Source organism: Saccopteryx bilineata, chromosome 3 (assembly GCF_036850765.1).
Source record: "Saccopteryx bilineata isolate mSacBil1 chromosome 3, mSacBil1_pri_phased_curated, whole genome shotgun sequence".
Lineage (NCBI taxonomy): Eukaryota > Metazoa > Chordata > Mammalia > Chiroptera > Emballonuridae > Saccopteryx > Saccopteryx bilineata.
The window spans coordinates 224996000-225014828 of record NC_089492.1 but is presented as its reverse complement, the minus strand read 5'-3'; the positions used below and the strand labels follow the sequence as shown (position 1 = coordinate 225014828).

Sequence of the window (18829 nt, the reverse complement as noted above, 5' to 3'; positions counted from 1 at the left end):
GGTTTTAAACTATGACCTGGAGAGCTGGTTTGATAAAATAAGTCTAACCTAACTTCAAAAGAATATTTAGCTTCTGGTGCTTCTTATTGGGTACAAATCTTTGTGTGTGTGTGTGTGTGTGTGTGTGTGTGTGTGTGTGTGTGTGTGTGTTACGGAGGTAAATATAGAAAGTAGTGATTCTTAGAGCAACTACTTTGAGAATCTCCTGATAGTCAGGAACCAAGTTACCAGAAAACACACATGTGTACACATAAATTTGCCCATAATTTCAGAAGTTCTACACTTCTAAAGTCAGTGGTGAGGTTCAAATAATTTAACAACTGGTTTTCTGCCTTAATCATTGTTTTAAATATATTTTTAAAAAGATATACCAAAAGGTACTTTATTATTTCATGCATTTACGGTAATACTTAAATAAGAACAATGAAAGAGGTACACAAAACTAGACTATGTTATAAGAAGGTTTTACAATATTAACGAAAAAAATATGAAATAGTACCTAAAAAAAAACACAATAAAACTGTTATTTAAGGTATTTCCACATTGCTTCTTGTTTGGCATCCTCACTTGCAATTTTTTTCACCTATGGATGGAATGAACATTACTATGGACGCTTAGAATACTCTGTTGTGCAGATGAACATTAAAAAAGAGTAAGAAATGTAAATTTGTGATTTCCACATTGGGCAGTTGCCCAGGAACCCACTTTAGAGAGAACCCTGATTACAAGTACCATTTTAACAACTAGTTCATAGGACTCAACAAAAAATTAGGTATCGGTTCTGCTGAACCGGTGCGAACAGGCTGAATCCCACCATTGCCTAAAGTTCAATCATAGAGTAATCCAGGAACTAAAAGTTAACCAAATCAGTATAAACTCTAATTCTGAATGAAACAGTGACATAGAGAATCTAGGTACAGTGAATTACACTTGATCTTAACCAAAGACTGAGAAATGTTCTAGATATAGTGAATTATTTTAAACCATTAAATTTACAATTTAGTGTCTGCTTAAACTAAATTGTGAGTCTGGTGATTTTTTTTCTAAAACAGCAAGTAATATTTCTGTTGCTTTCAGTTGGCAATAGGCCATATGGGAGTTATAATTTAGATCTATCTCCTTCCCACCTCCAAGAAAAGATCAGCAATATAAAATCGAGTTAGTATGACAAACTCAGGTTTATTTAGGTTGAAATCAGTTGCTAAAAATTTGGAATCAATAAGAAAATTTAAGACTCCTTAGTCAATCTTCAATTTGATAGGCATTCTTGATCTTTATGAAGATATACAGTTATCTTCAGAGATGTCTGTTCAAGGAAAGGGTAAAGAAAAAAACAAAATTAACTTTTAGGAAGGAGGGACTACAAGAAACTTGTAAGTATTATGGATTGAAGGTTTGTATCCCCTCAAAATTCATATGCTGAAGCCCACCCCCCAATGTGTTAGTATTTGGATGTGGGGTGACCTTTGGGAGATAATTATATTTAGATGAGGTCGTGTGATATGTGGCATTAATGTCCTTATAAGAAGGAGAAAAAAATCTCTCTTCTGCCTCTCCTTTCCCCTCCCCCTTTTCTCCACATATTGAGACAAGGTCATTTGAAGACATAATGAGAAGGTGGTCATCTGCAAGCTAAGAGGTGTCACCAGAACCCAATCATACTAGCAGTGATCTCAGAATTCCCAGCCTTCAGAATTGTGAGAAAATAAATGTCTGTGTTTCAGCCACTCAGGCTGTAGATTTTGTTATAGCAGCTCCAGTTAAAACAGCAGAGTAATGTAGTTGGGGATTAGGGCTAGTTCTCTAATCTTGTTAGGGAACTAAAACACTGAAGAATGGTTAGACACTAGGAATCCAAGCAAAAGTGAGAAATTAAGCTCCAGGGACAGAGGAAGACATGTTAGATACAAATTCTATCCATATACAATGAAAGCAATTAGAAGACTACACTTTAGTTCTAACCTCTAGACCAGGGGTCGGGAACTTTTTTGACTGAGAGAGCCATGAACGCTACATATTTTTAAATATCATTCTGTGAGAGCCATACAATGACCCGTGTACGTTACGCATTATCCAATAAAAATTTGGTGTTGTCTCGGAGGACAGCTGTGATTGGCTCCAGCCACCCGCAACCATGAACGTGAGCAGTAGGAAATGAATGGATTGTAATACATGAGAATGTTTAATATTTTTAATGTTATTATTTTTTTATTAAAGATTTGTCTGCAAGCCAGATGCAGCCATCAAAAGAGCCACATCTGGCTCGCGAGCCATAGGTTCCTGACCCCTGCTCTAGACACTCAAAGATAAGGAGCATGGCAGCAGATTATTTCTGGATTCACTATCAGGAAGGCAAATAACTCCAAATGTATTGCTACCCTTTGTTCTCACTAATTCAAGGCCTTGGCAATATTGAATTTGACACATGACATAACTTAAGGGTAGCTGGGGCTGAGCTCAAACAAGCAGGGGATGTAAAAGAGCCTTCAGAAAACAAAACAAAAAGAATGGTATTAAAAATAAATCATCTGAGTAGCCATGCAACTCATATATCCAACATGAAGACAGAATAAAGTATCTGAAAATGCACTCCTCAGAGAGCTCTAAAGGCACACAGCACATTTGTTGTTAAGATGTCTCTGGAGGTCAAGTGCCACACTTGTTCAGTATCAGACCTATTAACTTGACCAGAGGAGGCCTTTATGGGTTTGCAAAGCAGACCATTACAGGCTACTGCCATGAACCAGTGCGGCTAGTAATTCTAGGTCCTGAGGGAGAATGATGCGGAATTAAGGAATAAAATTAAAGAGAAAAAGGATGGGATTGGGAGGCCTCTGCAAGCTGATGTCAAGAACAGAGAGATAGAGCCCCCAGTATGCTTTATTATATAGTGTAGAGAATTAAATCCTTTAAGCCATATGCAAATAAGAAAGTCTCTGATACAAGGTCACTTATCTGAAACATATAAGGCAGGGGTAGTCAACTTTTTTATACCTACCGCCCACTTTTGTATCTCTGTTAGTAGTAAAATTTTCTAACCACCCACTGGTTCCACAGTAATGGTGATTTATAAAGTAGGAAAGTAACTTTACTTTATAAAATTTATAAAGCAGAGTTATAGCAAGTTAGAGCATATAATAATAATTACTTACCAAGTACCTTATGTTGGATTTTTGCTAAGCTTGGCAGAATAAATCTTTATAAAACAACTTACTATAGTTAAATCTATCTTTTTATTTATACTTTGGTTGCTCCGCTACTGCCCACCATGAAAGCTAGAATGCCCCCCAGTGGGCTGTAGGGACCAGGTTGACTACCACTGATATAAGGGAATCCTCACAAGAGTGCACCACCTGCCATGATGCAACAGTCAAGGGTGTGGGGAAAAGCTTAGTCTTAAAAAGGGTGTTGAAAATATCTGTCTTAAAAGAGTGGGGAAGAGCTTAGTCTTAAACTAAGCCCTAGGCTATAAGGACCTTGTCAGTTTACAGCCTATCTCCCACAGGCTACAGAGCTGTAATGTCTTTACATAAATCAACAGAACATTAAATAGGGGAATTAAAAGAGAAAAAGTAGGTAGAAACTAAGAAAATGAATCTATGTGTTGTACCTGCACATATGGTACCAGCATATAACCCAGATTTAAAACCCAGTCCTGAAAACTTTCTGGACAGTAAAAAATTCTATACAACTATAGCCTTCTGGGAATTCATTTATAAATACACAATCAGCTCTCACCAGATAGCTCAGTTGTTTAGAGCCTTATTTGGATATGCAAAGGTTGCAGTTTGATCCCTGGTCAGGGCACATACAGAAACAGATAAATGTTTCTGTATGTCTCTCTCTCTTCCTCTTTCTCTAAGAATCAATAAAATTTTAAAAATACATGATCAATGGTGATTCCACATAAGTTCTCTACAATAATGAAAAATAGAACTTTAAAATTTCAATTTCCCAAGGTAGGTTTTGTTAAGATTCTTGAGCTCTAGTTAGTTGAGTTTCTTTGTTCACAATAAAATTTTGTAACTTTCTCCCTAAAAGACTTGCACTTTTGTTATATTTCTTCTTAGTTGTGGTTTTGGTGCTATTTTGAACAGCATTTTCTTTCCTATTATGTTTTCCAAATGGTTATTATTGGTTTGTAGAAAAGGTAACAATTTTTGTATGTTAACCTTGAAATATATTGTAGTGTGTATTGCATGTAGTAAGCAATCAATAACTGTTTTAATATTATTCCTATGTAGACAATGACATCATCTACAAATAATGACAGTATTATAATTTCTTTCCAATGCTTAAATTTATTTCTTTTTCTTCCTACATTACACAGTCTTGGATCTCCAGTACTGAATAACAGCGTTAACAGTAGGTAACCTTATCTTGTTTCTGCTTTAAATGGAAATGCTTCTAATGCTTCAGCATTGCTTGGTACTTGGTTTTCTTTAACAAGCAAATTTGCTTGTTCTCCTAGTTTGCTAAGAATTTTTATCATGATAAACATTTAATTATGTGATTTTTTTCTGAATCTGTTGAGATGATCATATGGTTGTTCCTCCTTTAATCTGATAATATAGTATATTAAACTAATGAATTTTTGGATGTTTAATCATCATTGTATTGAGACAAATTATAGTCAAGATGATTATTTATATGTGACTGAATTTAGTTGGCTTGTCCATTCATAATAGTGATACCCTTTTCTTATATTATCCATGTATAGTTTTAGAAATATAATATTATCTTAATAAAAATAGGTCAAGTAGCTCTTTTTCCATTCTCTGAAATAGGTTGTACATGATAGGAATTACCTGTCTTGAAAGAATGTACTTATAGCTGAAACTGGTATCTTAAAGCAACATAGTTAGAAGGGTGGTTAGTAGCTTATTCAGGTTTGATCATTCTTCTCAATACAATTTTGGTGATTTACATATGTTGGGCAGATAAAATATATTATGCTCACTTTGTTAAAGATGGCACTGCCCATGTGGAAGCCCATCGCCCAGGTGATAGTATTGGTTGCCCTTCTTGCTTGGGATGGGCATGATTATATCATATTAATGTGTGTTGGGGGTGGGCAGGTAGGATCCTTGTAGCCTGGGGTTTGGTTTTGGAACTAAGCCTTTCCCAACCTTTTTGATGTGGGGTGGTGCACTCTCATGAGGAATCCCATTATGCCTCAGATAAGTGACTTTGTATCAGAGACTTCTTTGTTTGTATATTGGATAAAGGTTTTGGTTTCTACACTATAAAGTGGGGCAGACCCAGAGCTTGCTCTCTCTTGGTTCCTGAGATTAGCATTAGAGAGGAGAGCAGAGAAAGGCCACATGGAGGAGAGGAGAAGCAGCCAAGATGGCAGAGTGCTGAAGGAGGAGCCCATCCTGTAGGAGAGCAGAGAGAAGGAGATGGGAAACAGAGGTGAATAAGGCTGGTGAGGTAGATACCTTTGATTCTAGGAAACTCATAGAAGTCAGTAGCTTTGTGAGCACTGAATGAGTGTGTTTTGGAGCCCAGTGTATGTTTTTACTTGCCCACTGGGTGCAAGTTAGGAGTAAAGGTGATGGCTCACTAGTTTTTGACTCCGTTGTTTCATTATCGACTGTCCGAATCAAATGCAAACCTGCATAGGCCAGGTGGCTGTGATGGTGGCCATGGCTACTGGCTTTACAACATAATTCTATAAAAGTATCTGTTTGTTTCTACACTTATAAAACTTCTCATGCATTTTCTGGTTCTTTAAAATTTAACTAAATCTATAGTTATCCCTTTTCATTATACATTTTCTCATCTTTTCTTCAGTCTTGCTAGAGGTATATCTATTTAATAAGGAATCAGCTTTTGATTTTGTTAACTCTATTACTTGTTTTCTTCTATATTAATTTTGGCTATTTCATTTTATTTGGATTAACTGTTTTTGGGGGGTGATTTTTTTTTTGTATTTTCAATGAATTGTTTCACTTATTTTTGGTCTTTAAAAAATGCATTTAAAGTAGTAAATGTCTTCCCAACTTAACCCACAGATTTTTAATATGTGGTCTGTTGTTAGAGAGTTCATTTGTCTAAATTTCTTCTTTAACCTGTGAGTCATTTGAGTCCATTTTTAAATTTCCAAACACATGGAAACCTGTTTGCCAAGAACATAGCTTTGATTCAAAGAAATTTGTCGAGGTTTCTTTTTTTGGTATTGAACATCAACATTTTTTGCAAATATCTCCCATATGCATTTTAATATAAAAAAATTAATTTTTTCTGCCTGACCAGGCGGTGGCGCAGTGGATAGAGCATCAGACTGGGATGCCAAGGACCCAGGTTCAAGACCCCAAGGTGGCCAGTTTGAGTGTGGGCTCATCTGGTTTGAGCAAAAGCTCACCAGCTTGGACCCAAGGTCACTGGCTCCAGCAAGGAGTTACTCGGTCAGCTGAAGGCCCGTGGTCAAGGCACATTGAGAAAGCAATCAATGAACAACTAAGGTGTTGCAATGCACAGCGAAAAACTAATGATTGATGCTTCTCATCTCTCCGTTCCTGTCTGTCTGTCCCTTTCTATCCCTCTCTCTGTCTCTGTAAAAAAAAATAATTTTTTTCTATATTTTGTGCACAAATGCATATATTACCACACTTGCTATTATTGTTAATCTACATTATTAATAATTTTCTGATTGAGTTACTAATTTGTGATGGTGGTATATTTCCTAGTGAGATTGTTAGGTTTGTCAGTATCTCAATATATCTATTTTTGCTCCTTATGGGCTCAGTCTCTGTTGTTAAGTACATACAAGTATTTCCCATCTCTTTGTTTTCATTCTTTCTGTATAATTTTGTCTTATGTATGTCTCTTGCAAGTAACGTGATATTTCAGAAGGTGATTTTATGACTGATAAATTTATCAAATTATATTATCCTATATCCTATTTACTAATTTTTTTTTTCTCTTTTTCACCTCTTTTGTCCTCCCTTCTATTGGATTGATATCATTTTGTTTCTCTTTCCTCCCAACTGCTAGTTTGGTGTCCGCAGCATCTACCACAGTGGTTCTCAAACTTTTTGAAGTTGGGGCGCATTTAAAATCCTACAAGTAATTGTAGGTGCACTATATACAAATTTCTGAGAAATATGTTATAATAATTAAGTCAAATATTAAAGAAAAAAAATAAAGTCCAAGCATGCTTTTATGGTCATTAAACAAAATAAATACAACAAAATTAAATTTATTCTGACATTAAAAAACATTTGTTGCCTGACCTGGTGGTGGCGCAGTGGATAGAGCGTCGGACTGGGATGCGGAAGGACCCAGGTTTGAGACCCCGAGGTCGCCAGCTTGAGTGCGGGCTCATCTGGTTTGAGCGAGGCTCACCAGTTTGGACCCAAGGTCCCTGGCTCCAGCAAGGGGTTGCTCGGTCTGCTGAAGGCCCGCGGTCACAGCACATATGAGAAAGCAATCAATGAACAACTAAGGTGTTGCTATGCGCAATGAAAAACTAATGATTGATGCTTCTCATCTCTCTCTGTTCCTGTCTGCTGTCCCTGTCTATCCCTCTCTCTGACTCACTCTCTGTCTCTGTAAAAAACAACAACAAAAAACATTTGTTACATTTTTTGAGTTATGCTTTTTAGAATTCGTAAAAAAGGGGTTAAAAATTTTAAAAAAACAACAAAAAAGTTATCTTTTTATATATATATATAGATACATTCTTAGTATGATTTAGTAAATTCAGCAGGTCCCAGTTCAAATGTGTTTTTTCATTCTTGTGTTTATGAGAAACATGAGCCTGATGTGTCCTAGTGATTTCTTCAATGTTTGGGCATATATTTGAAATGCAAACCCTCATTTCCTCGTCAGTACATTGAAGAATTCCTCTCTTTTTACTTTTAATTGTGTTGACTGCAGAAAACCCCCACCATACATATCATCTTAACTTTACACCCCACAAAAGATGGAATAAACTTGCCTCCCATCTTTCCAGGGAGCACTGGGGAGGGGGGGGATAGAATAAACAATCCAGCACCACAGCTTAACAGCCTTTTGCAACGTAATCAGGCAAGTGAGGTGGGGGATGGGGCAGACTGTCATTGTAAGATGCTGCTATCATTTTGGATCCTAGATCTTCAGAGTGAATATAGTATCACATAAACCATAAATGCTAAGATTTCTAAGTATTAGAATTTTAATAATTTTTATATTTTAATAATTTTTGAAAAATATAGTTAAAATTCTTCATAATTTCAATATTCACGGAGATGATTCTCCCATTAAGTTTGCCTCTCAGTCCTTTGAATTCCTTTCCTACAAGAAAGACCTTGCCTGACCAGGCGGTGGCGCAGTTGATAGAGCATCGGACTGGGATGCGGAGGACACAGGTTTGAGACCCCGAGGTTGCCAGCTTAAGTGCAGGCTCTTCTGGCTTGAGCAAAGCTCACTGGCTTGGACCCGAGCAAAGGGTTACTAGCCCCACGGTCAAGGCACATATGAGAAAGCAATCAATAAACAACTAAGGTATCGCAACATAAAACTAATGATTGATGCTTCTCATCTCTCTCCGTTCCTGTCTGTCTTCTGAGTTGAAGGTAGTAGGATACAAAGGAACACTGAGGGATATTTAATTTATTTCACATAAAAATGGAATATTTTGAGTGTGCAATTAAAAAGATAACAAAGCTGATTTCATGTCTATTATGGGCAAAGCTTAGGAGAAAGATTATTGGTACAATGTCAAATATCACCCTATAAATTACTATTTTTTTAAAGATTTCATTTATTCATTTTAGAAAGGAGGGAGAGAGAGAAAGAGAAGAGGGAAGGAGCAGGAAGCATCAACTCCCTTATGTGCCTTGACCAGGCAAGCCCAGGGTCCTCAGTGTTCCAGGTTGACACTTTACCCACTGAACCACTACATGTCAGGCTCATCCTATAAATTACTTTTTTTTTCAGTCTTCAAATATTTTTTATTGGAAGGCCATGCATTGCCTTCATTCATTGTATTTGAAATCACTGTACATTTACTTTTGTGAAAACACTGCCTGCATTTTCTAGTACAAAAAAAAAAAACCTAAAAATTTTTCAGGAATGTAGAGAAATATCCAACTTAAATAGCAAAAAAGTGCACCATAATTACTGCTGCACTGCAGTCATTTCTGCATTTCCCATGTTTCTTAAATAACAATCTAGTCTGATAACACAAAATATAAAGAGCAATTATGAAAAACAGACATTTACATATACTTCTAAAGTCTTATTGAGAATATCCTGTTGGCATTGGATACCCAATCATAGGTGCAGCTGCAGTAGCAGGATATGCATATGCCTGTTGGTTCATACCATTGTGCATATTTGGAACATTACTTCCATATTGCTGAGTGCCATCATAACCATTCTGGTAAGTCCCTGTTGGATTACCAGTCCTAAAACTGGTCTGTATACCAGCAGACATAAAATTACTTCCAAAGCTCCCATTGGTGTAATTTGTAGCACTGTAAACACCATTCTGGGTTTTTGCCCCAAAATCTCTCTTAAGCAGACTAGAGTAACCTCTGTCATAATTTTCCCTGTCTCTAAAGGTATTAAATCCACCCCTTTTGCCTGCAGAGTATCTGTCCCGACAGTCATCCTTCATGCCTTCTCTACCCCTGGAACGACCTGAACCTCTGTCTTCAACCAACTGAAGCAATTTGGGATTAACTGCTTGATTAGCTTCCCGAAGCACAGAGATAAGGTCACTCATTTTGCTTTATGTTATTAGGTGTAAAGAAAGTGTATGCTGTGCCTGTTTTGGTACTGCGAGCAGTTTTTCCAATTCGATAAATATAATCCTCTGAGGAGTTAGGGTAGTCATAATTGATGACAAATTTCACATCTTCCACACCTAGCCCTCTGGAGGCCACATCTGTAGCAGTCAGAAAGGGAGCTTTCCCATGTTTGAATTCATTTAGAACCCAGTCACGTTCCTGTTGACTCTTGTCACCATGGATACCCATGGCAGGCCACCCACCTCTCCTCATTTTCCTAGTAAGTTCATCACATCTTCTTTTGGTTTCAACAAAGACAATGGTTTTATTCTCCTTTTCACTCATGATCTCTTCCATCAGACGAATAAGTTTTTCATCCTTTTCTACATCATGACACACATCCACAATCTGAAGAATGTTATGGTTTGCACTCAGTTCCAGCACACCAATGTTTATATGAATATAGTCTTTCAGGAAATCTTCAGCAAGCTGTCTTACTTCTTTTGGCCAAGTTGCACTCCACATTAGGGTTTGCCTATCAGGTCTTATCTGATCCACAGTCTTCCTTATTTGGGTTTCAAAGCCCATATCAAGCATTCTATCTGCTTCATCAAGGACTAAGTAGGTGGTTCTTCTCAGATTTGTCTTCCCACACTCTAAAAAGTCAATCAGTCTTCCAGGTGTTGCAATACAGATTTCCACATCTCTCTCCAAATCACGAATCTGTAATCCCTTAGGAGCACCACCATAGATACAGGTAGACTTCAATCAACATGCCCCACAGTACTCAGCAGCTACTTGCTGCACTTGTTGAGCCAGTTCCTGAGTTGGTGCTAGCACCAAGTAAATAGGCCCATCACCTCTCTCTAGGAATGGCTAATGATTGATATGAACAATGGCAGGGAGAAAATAAGACAATGTTTTCCCAGATCCAGTCTGTGCTACTCCAACCATATCCACTCCACTTAGAGCAACTGGCCATCCCTGAGCTTGAATAGCAGTGGGTTCAGTAAAGTTCTGTCTTGCAATCACGTCCATGACATCTGCAGCAAAATTTGCTTCATAGAAATTCAGAACTGGCTTTGGGCAGTTGTGACCTCTAACTGTAACTTCCTTGCTTCTTCTGTATGTCTCCACCTCTTGTGCTGTGCACCTAGCCAAATCAGGGTGTTCTTGATAAAAATTCTTCTCAAATTTGGGCAACTCATCAAGATTCCACTTCTTTTTAACTAGTTTCTCCCCAGGGTTTCCAAACTTCTTCCCTGATAGAGGCCCTGCCCTACTTCCTCCAAATCGAGGTGCACCAAACACTGGATCCCGGCCATGGTCCCGGTCACTCGAATAGCCCGACATGGCGTCAATGGTTGCGGTTGGCGGGATCAGAGTGAAAGAAAATCAGGTGCGACCAGTCGCTGGAAGGGGCTTCAGCGACAGCGAAGCCTGGCAGGGGCAGCAACAGTGGGGGAGGGGGGGTGCTGACAGCAGCCGGGACAACTCACCTAAAGATGGGTGGAAATAAATGAGGTCCTATAAATTACTTTTTAATTGCAAAGACAGAATAATTTATGAATTTAACCCCAAAAGCAAGGGAAGTAAAGGCAAAAATAAATGAAAGGACTATGTCGAACTAAAAAGCTTCTGCACAGCAAAAGAAACTGACAACACAAATATGCAGTCAAGTAAATGGGAGATGATATTTGCAAACAGTTCCTATAAGAGTTTAATATCCAAAATATATAAAGAATTCACAAAGCTTAGCAAAAAACATGCAAACAATCCAATTAAAAAATGGGGAAAGGGCCTGACCAGGCAATGGCACAGTGGATAGAGTGTGGGACTGGAATGCGGAGGCTCATCTGGCTTGAGCAAAAAGCTCACCAGCTTAGACCCAAGGTAGCTGGCTTGAGCAAGGGGTTATTCAGTCTGCTGAAGGCCCACGGTCAGGGCACATATGAGAAAGCAATCAATAAACAACTAAGGTGTTGCAACGAAAAACTGATGATTGGTGCTTCCTCATCTCTCTCCGTTCCTGTCTGTCTGTCCCTATCTATCCCCCCCCCCTCTCTCTCTTTCTCTCTGTCCTTGGGGGGAAAAAATGGGGAAAGGACTTGAACAGATATTTCTCCCAAGAGGACATCCAAATGGCCAACAGATATACAAAAGATGCTCATTTCACTAGCTATTCAAGAAATGCAAATCAAAACTACAATGAGATACCACCTCACAACTGTTAGATTGGCTATTATCGACAACAGGTAATGACAAGTGTTGGAAAGGCTGTGGAGAAAAAGGAACCCTCATTCACTGCTGGTGGAAATAAAAATTAGTATAACCATTATAGAATAAAGTATGGTGGTTCCTCAAAAAATTAAGAATAGAACTACCCTATGACCCAGCAATCCCCCTACTGAGTACCCCTAAAACTCAAAAACATTGGTACATATACATGCACACCCCCATATTCATCAGCATTCTTCACAGTGGCCAAGACATGAAAATAACCAAAATGTACCTAGAGAGAATTGTATAAAAAAGATGTGGTAGCCTGACCTATGGTGGCGCAGTGGATAAAGCATCGACCTGGAAATGCTGAGGTCGCCGGTTCGAAACCCTGGGCTTGCCTGGTCAAGGCACATATGGGAGTTGATGCTTCCAGTTCCTCCCCCCCTTCTCTCTGTCTCTCCCTCTCCTCTCTAAAATGAATTAAAAAAAAATGTGGTACACACACACACACACAACGGAATATTACTCAGCCATAAGAAATGATGACATATTGCCATTTATGACAACATGATGGACCTTGAGAACGTTATACTGAGTGAAATAGTAAATAAGAAAAAGCTAAGAATTGTATGACTTCACACATAGGTGGAATATAAAACTGAGACTCATGCACATAGATAAAAGTAAAGTTGTTATGAGAGGGAGGGAGATGTGAGAGAGGGGGTGAAGGAAGGGTGTAAAGAAGGACAAATATAAGGTGACAGAAAATGATTTGCCTTTGGGTGATGGGTATACAACATAATCAATAGTTCAAATGCTATAGAAATATTTACCTGAAACTTATATACTCTTATTGATAAATATAACCCTGTTAAACTTAATTTTCTAAATTAAAATTAAAAAAAAGAAAAAGTTGCAAAGGCAAAAATATATCTTTAACCTTAGAAAAAACTGCCTGTCAGCACTTTAATCAAATGATCAAGTTTATGATCACTAGTAATGAGACACATCTAACATTAAATACATTCCAATGTGATGCAATATAAATTGCACAATATGAATCAATCAAAATAGCCTTGCCAAACATGTTTAATTTCAACTACTCAAGCATCTAGTAACTTGCAGTTTATAAGAAATACTAGGTTTAGAAGCAAAAATAAATACAATAAGAAAATTCCCAGAGAACAAAGTGTAAGGTGTTTGTAGGGAAGTATAATAATGGGATATAGAAATTAAACAACTAAACTGGGGCTGGCCTTTAGTACGCAAAAAAAGATTGCTGAATTAGTAACAAGATTTAGGTATGAGTGGTGAGGGCCTAAATTTAGGATGGTACCAAGAAAAATGGGGATTATGGAAAGTATTTACAGTCCTGGCTTTTATTAGCTTTGGAAAAGAGCTATCCTAACCTGGTCAGCTTTACAACTCCCTGAACTTTGTAACATCACAGGTCCTGGTACTCGAGGTCTAATTCGAAGAGGGCGGTGACTTGAAGTAGAATTCTTCAAGCAATCACTTTCAACACTACTCACTTGCTGAGCCAGCTTTATTTAGATAGGCTCCTGTTGCACCCTTATTTAGTCCCAGGGACATTCGCCACATTGGTTCACGCGGGCTGTAATAAATAGCCTTGGTAATTACTGTTCGGAAAGGTCGAATTTACCTACGTGATTAAATTCCCTTGCTCGTTTACATTTTCTGAAGCACAGCTCATCCTTCCGCTTTAGGTCCAGAGTTTGAGAGTCAAGTGTTAAGCAGAAATCATTTACGTGGGACAAGTTTGTCCAAGAGTAAACCAAGGTTGTAACCCGGGGAGACCTCTCGTCTCGGCTCCAAGCCCGGACCTCTCACCTAGATTCCCGGCCTGCCCCGCGCCGGCCCGCGCCCCTCGCCAGCCCTGTTCTGCCCCGGCCGAGCCGCTCCCCTCCCCGGCCCTGCGTCTCGCGGCCGAGCCGTTCCCCATCCCGGCCCTCGGTCTCGCGGCCGAGCCGTTCCCCATCCCGGCCCTCGGTCTCCATCCCGGCCCTGGGTCTCCCGGCTGAGCCGCTCCCCATCCCGGCCCTGCGTCTCGCGGCTCAGCCGCCTGCCCTGCTCCCTCCCGGCACAGCTGGCAGCCTCCGCTTCCCCCGGGACGGCGCGGTCTGAACTAAGGACCAGATGGAAGCGCAGCCTTTTCGCGGAACACCCCCGGAACATATCAGGCCCCAAGAGCGCGTTAAACCCCGGCCCAAGGTCGCGAGGCCAGCGCAGGGGGAGTTCCCCCGCGAGCACGCCCTCAGCCGAGCCGGCCAGGCAGCCCCTCCTAGTTCTCCTCTCACACCCCGCCCAGTGGGCGGGGCCACCCGCGTCCCCGGTCTCTGGAGCCCCCAGTCTGCGCCCTGGTTCTACCGGGTGAGCGAAGGACAGAGCAGCCGGACAGCGAGTCAACATGGCAGCGTTGTTCCGGCGGAGCTGCGGGGTGAGAGGGGGAGCGGGACAGGGTGCGCCTGGCGAGGTCGGGTGTCTGGGGCGCGGGCCCGGGCCGGACGTTGGTGTGGCCGGCAGACAGGGACCGGGGGTGGGAAGCGGCAATGCGGAAGGAGCCCACTTCGGGGCGCCTTGGCCCTCCGTCCCCGGCCTGTCCCCGCGGGTGGGGATGCCGGACCCTGGCCTTGCGTTCGCACCCTCGCCCTCCTCGCCCGGTGGGACAGAATGGACCCCAGGTGTTGACTTTCCGTATCTGGGCAACTGCGCCCAGTACAGTGGCGCCCACTTTTTAGCATATCCCTTTTATTTCTTCGGTCTGGAACCCACCAAGTATGTCCCCCAGGCCCACCCCTTCCCACAAAGTGAACCTGTCATTGAATTGGGCGTGCCTGTTTTTTTGCTCTACTGGCATAGTTTGCCTTTGATAAAACACTGTCTGGCAGTTCTCTGTCCCCAGCCCAAAAAGGAAATCTTAAAGAATATGTGTTTTTGCCATTGATTATTCTAGAAAGTGCAGAATTCAGATCATAGTTTTTTATCTTGGGAACCTTCAAAGTCATGAGGAAAAGGAAAAAGGAGAAGCAGCTTCTTGGGATACTTAATATGTTTAATACGCTTTTGGTTTTGCAATATGGAGGAGGCTGTTGCCAAGTTACTTACGTTAAAAAAAAAGGTAAAAAGAAAATCTGCAGAATTCTCCTTGAAGTTTGTATATTCTTGTGTTGTGTTGCAGAAATTCTAAATTCTTAGTCACTAGATGCACTTTGCTATCTTAAATATTATTGATAAATTCACACAAGACTGCCAATAAAATGCCAGGCGGTGGTGCAGTGGATACAGCGTCGGACTGGGATGTGGTGGACCAAAGTTCCAGACCTTGAGGTCGCCAGCTTGAGCGCAGGCTTATCTGGTTTGAGCAAAAAGCTCACCAGCTTGGACTCAAGGTTGCTGACTCCAGCAAGGGGTTACTCGGTCTGCTGTAGCCCCACAGTCAAGACACGTATGATAAAGCAAATCAATGAACAACTAAGGTGTCCTAACGAAAAACTAATGATTGATGCTTATGTTCTTGACCAAAAATAAGTAACTGTTAGAATTTAGAAAAATTCTAGTGGATTGTTGCCCCATATTTGTCATTGCTATATAAGTTAATGGGCTCTAAAGGCAGAAATTGTTATTTTTGTTAGTTTGTTTTACTATGTACAACCAACCCCCTTCAGTGATCACAGTCAGAGGCTGGGCATTGGTTCAGGTTTGCAGTTTGCTGTGGCATAGCTACAATATGAGAGGCCCACCGAGATGGGCCCACCATAAATCGATTACCATGTCCCAGGGAGCACTTTCATCATGCTTCAGCTAGGAATTGATTTTTTAAATGATTTTTCACTTTGATACTGGAAAAAAAAGATTTCTCAGTCTCTCCAAGGAGACTAAAAAAACCGATCCAGAAAACTTCTGCCCCCATCTCTCTTCTCTAACATTCCTATAAAGCTAAGACTCTTACCATCCCAAGAAATATACATAAGTGTTCAATTATAGTTGTGCTAATACTGCAGACTTGATGCTTGATTAAAGTTGCTGTCTTTTTGGAAGTATGGAATTCTATTTCTCTGGGCAGAAAACCCAAGGTAATAAAACCAGCATGGCACTGTGCTTCCAAGACATTATTCTGTTTTATTCACTTCAGCAAATGATCATTTCTTTTCAAACCTCATTTTCCAGGTTTGGAAAGAAGCTACAAGAGATTCGTAACTGATCCAAGGTCTGAAAAATATTGTGGAATCTCAATTCAAACTCAATTTGAGTTTAGCAATTCTAAGGTTAAATAATATACTATTTATATATACAATGTCTACTAAGCCACCTCTCTCTGTAAATGGCTAACATTGTTATATGATTATAACATCAGTGAACATTTTTCCCTGGCTACAGCTATCTTTTTACTTTGTTATATATATATATTTCCCCCAAAAAATCACATTAACTTTTTATAAGTTATTTTAAATCTAATATACCCTTTTTAAGGTCTCTCAGAAGATCATTTTACATTTTCTTGTGAGGTCTAATTTTAGTGTAGTGGTGTCTGAGCACACATTTAGAGGAATCAAGTGGTTTTTTTCATTATATGTTTTTTATTTATTTATTTAGAGAGAGAGAGAGGAAGGGAGAGAGAAACATAAATGTGTTCTGCCTTATATATATGCATACATTGAGTCTTGTATGGACCCTGAGGGGGGATGGAGCCACATAACCGATTAGGAGACTTGAAACGGAAAGAGTGGTATAGTGAGGTAGTTGACGCATGGGCTCTTGGTAGTAAATGTTAAAGTTAGAATCTCGGTCCGCCACTTAATAGCATAGTAACTGGTCAATTTTGCTTGACTTTCTGAACTCAAGTTAATTTATGTGAAACACAGGAATAAATATAGTGCCTTAATCCTAGGCTTGACCTAGAGAATCAGTGAATATGTGAAATGTGACTGTAAACAAGAATAGGTTTGGTTTGTGACAACTGAATAATGAGGACCAGAGAAACCATGTTTTACTTCCAAAATAAAATTAATGAAAATTGCAGACCCTGACCAAGTGGTGATGCAGTGGATAGAGCATCTGCCTGGGATTCTGAGGACCCCGGTTTGAAACCCTGAGGTTATCGGCTTGAGCACAGGCTCACCAGCTTGAGTGCAGGGTCACTGGCTTGAGCATGGGATCATAGACATGACTCCATGGTCACTGGCTTGAAGCCCAAGGTCTCTGGCTTAAGTATGGGATTACTGGCTTAGCTGGAAGCCCCTCCCTGTCCCCCCTCCCTTAAGGCACATATGAAAAAGCAATCACTGAACAACTGAGGTGCCACAATGAAGAATTGATGCTTCTCATCTCTCTCCCTTCCTGTCTGCCTGCCCCTATCCATCTGTCTGTCTCTCTCACTAAAAAGAAAAAAAAGAAAATTGCAAAGAAGTGTGAATTTTAATGCTCTGTGTAACTACTTTTTCAAAATGAATATTGTTATTTTGAAAAGTTTGCGTAAGATGACTGTGTGTATTGTCACTTTAAATGTAGGTGATTCTCTTTATAAGTTAAAAATTGTGATCTAGCACTTTTAACAGTTCCTCCCCAAGACAGTGGGTCTGGGATTTAGTAGCTGGTGCTGCAAGAAAATCCTTGATTACATCCTTGCCCTGGGACTGTGCCAGTGGCAGCTGTCACTCAACGGCACAATAAATAAATAAATAAATAAATAAATAGTTGTCATTTACAAAATGGACACTTTTAAAAATAATTTTTGAAAAACAGCCTGACCAGGCGGTGGCTGCCGTGGACCAGCACGGCTCCTAATAACAGTGTGAAATTAAGAAAAAATGGGCCCTGGCCGGTTGGCTCAGTGGTAGAGTGTCGGCCTGGCGTGCAGGAGTCCCAGGTTCGATTCCCGGCCAGAGCACACAGGAGAAGCGCCCATCTGCTTCTCCACCCCTCCCCCTCTCGTTCTTCTCTGTCTCTCTCTTCCCCTCCCGCAGCCAAGGCTCCACTGGAGCAAAGTTGGCCCGCGAGCTGAGGATGGCTCTATGGCCTCTGCCCCAGGCGCTAGAATGGCTCTGGTTGCGACAGAGCAACGCCCCACATGGGCAGAGCATCGCCCCCTGGTGGGCATGCTGGGTGGATCCCGGTCGGGCACATGCAGGAGTCTGTCTGACTGACTCCCTGTTTCCAACTTCAGAAAAATACAAGAAAAAGAAAAAAGAAAAAATGGGACCGGGAGGACTCTTCAAATGCTGATGGCAATATCCCAGTGCCCAGTAGCCCCAGTTTGCTTTATTATATAGCTATATGCAAATCAAGGAAGTCCTTGATACAAAGTTACACATCCAAAGCTTAAAACAGGAACTCTCCCAAGGCATAAACAGGATTCATTAGTGAAATCTACCAACATCTGAAAACAAAGAGTCAGAGGAAGGGCATGTAAATTGCTCCCTGCAAGCAAGTAAAGTGGGTGCAAATACTCAGCTTCATAACCAATATGGAGGTGAAGGGGGGAGAACTTAGCCTTTTGCTAAGCCTCAAGTCTACAAAGGCTTTTTGCCATTTACGGTCCACAACAGGTGGCGCATTGGATAGAGCGTGGGCCTGGGATGCAGAGGACCCAGGTTCGAAACCCAGAGGTTACCCCCTTGAGTGCAGGCTCATCCGGCTTGAGAGTGGGCTCACCGGCTTGAGTGCAGGGTCACTGGCTTGAGCATAGGATCATAGACATGACTCCATGGTCTCTGGCTTGAGCCCAAAGGTTGCCGGCTTGAAGCCCAAGGTCCCTGGCTTGAGCAAGGAATCACTCGCTCTGCTGTAGCCCCCTAGTCAAGGCACATATGAGAAAGCAATCAATGAACAATTAAGGAGCTGCAGTGAAGAATTGATGCTTCTCATCC

General features: G+C 40.6%; 1 protein-coding gene, 1 non-coding gene and 1 pseudogene across 2 annotated transcripts in view; 2 read left to right on the top strand and 1 right to left on the bottom strand.

Annotated features, from left to right (window-relative positions):
* Positions 1-8947: 8947 nt before the first annotated feature.
* On the bottom strand, positions 8948-11167 carry LOC136331043 (probable ATP-dependent RNA helicase DDX5 pseudogene; annotated as a pseudogene).
* Positions 11168-14205: 3038 nt separating this feature from the next.
* The window catches only part of ACADM (acyl-CoA dehydrogenase medium chain), a 42891-nt gene continuing 38267 nt past the window's right edge, over positions 14206-18829 (top strand). The window contains exon 1 of the mRNA XM_066268876.1: positions 14206-14400. Within this exon, the coding sequence (XP_066124973.1) occupies positions 14371-14400 (30 nt within the window). The 5' untranslated portion in view covers positions 14206-14370. The remainder of the gene's footprint in view (positions 14401-18829) is intronic.
* LOC136332385 (small nucleolar RNA SNORA30/SNORA37 family) lies at positions 17503-17632 on the top strand. The gene has a single exon (XR_010730654.1). It is a non-coding gene; the product is annotated as a small nucleolar RNA SNORA30/SNORA37 family (small nucleolar RNA).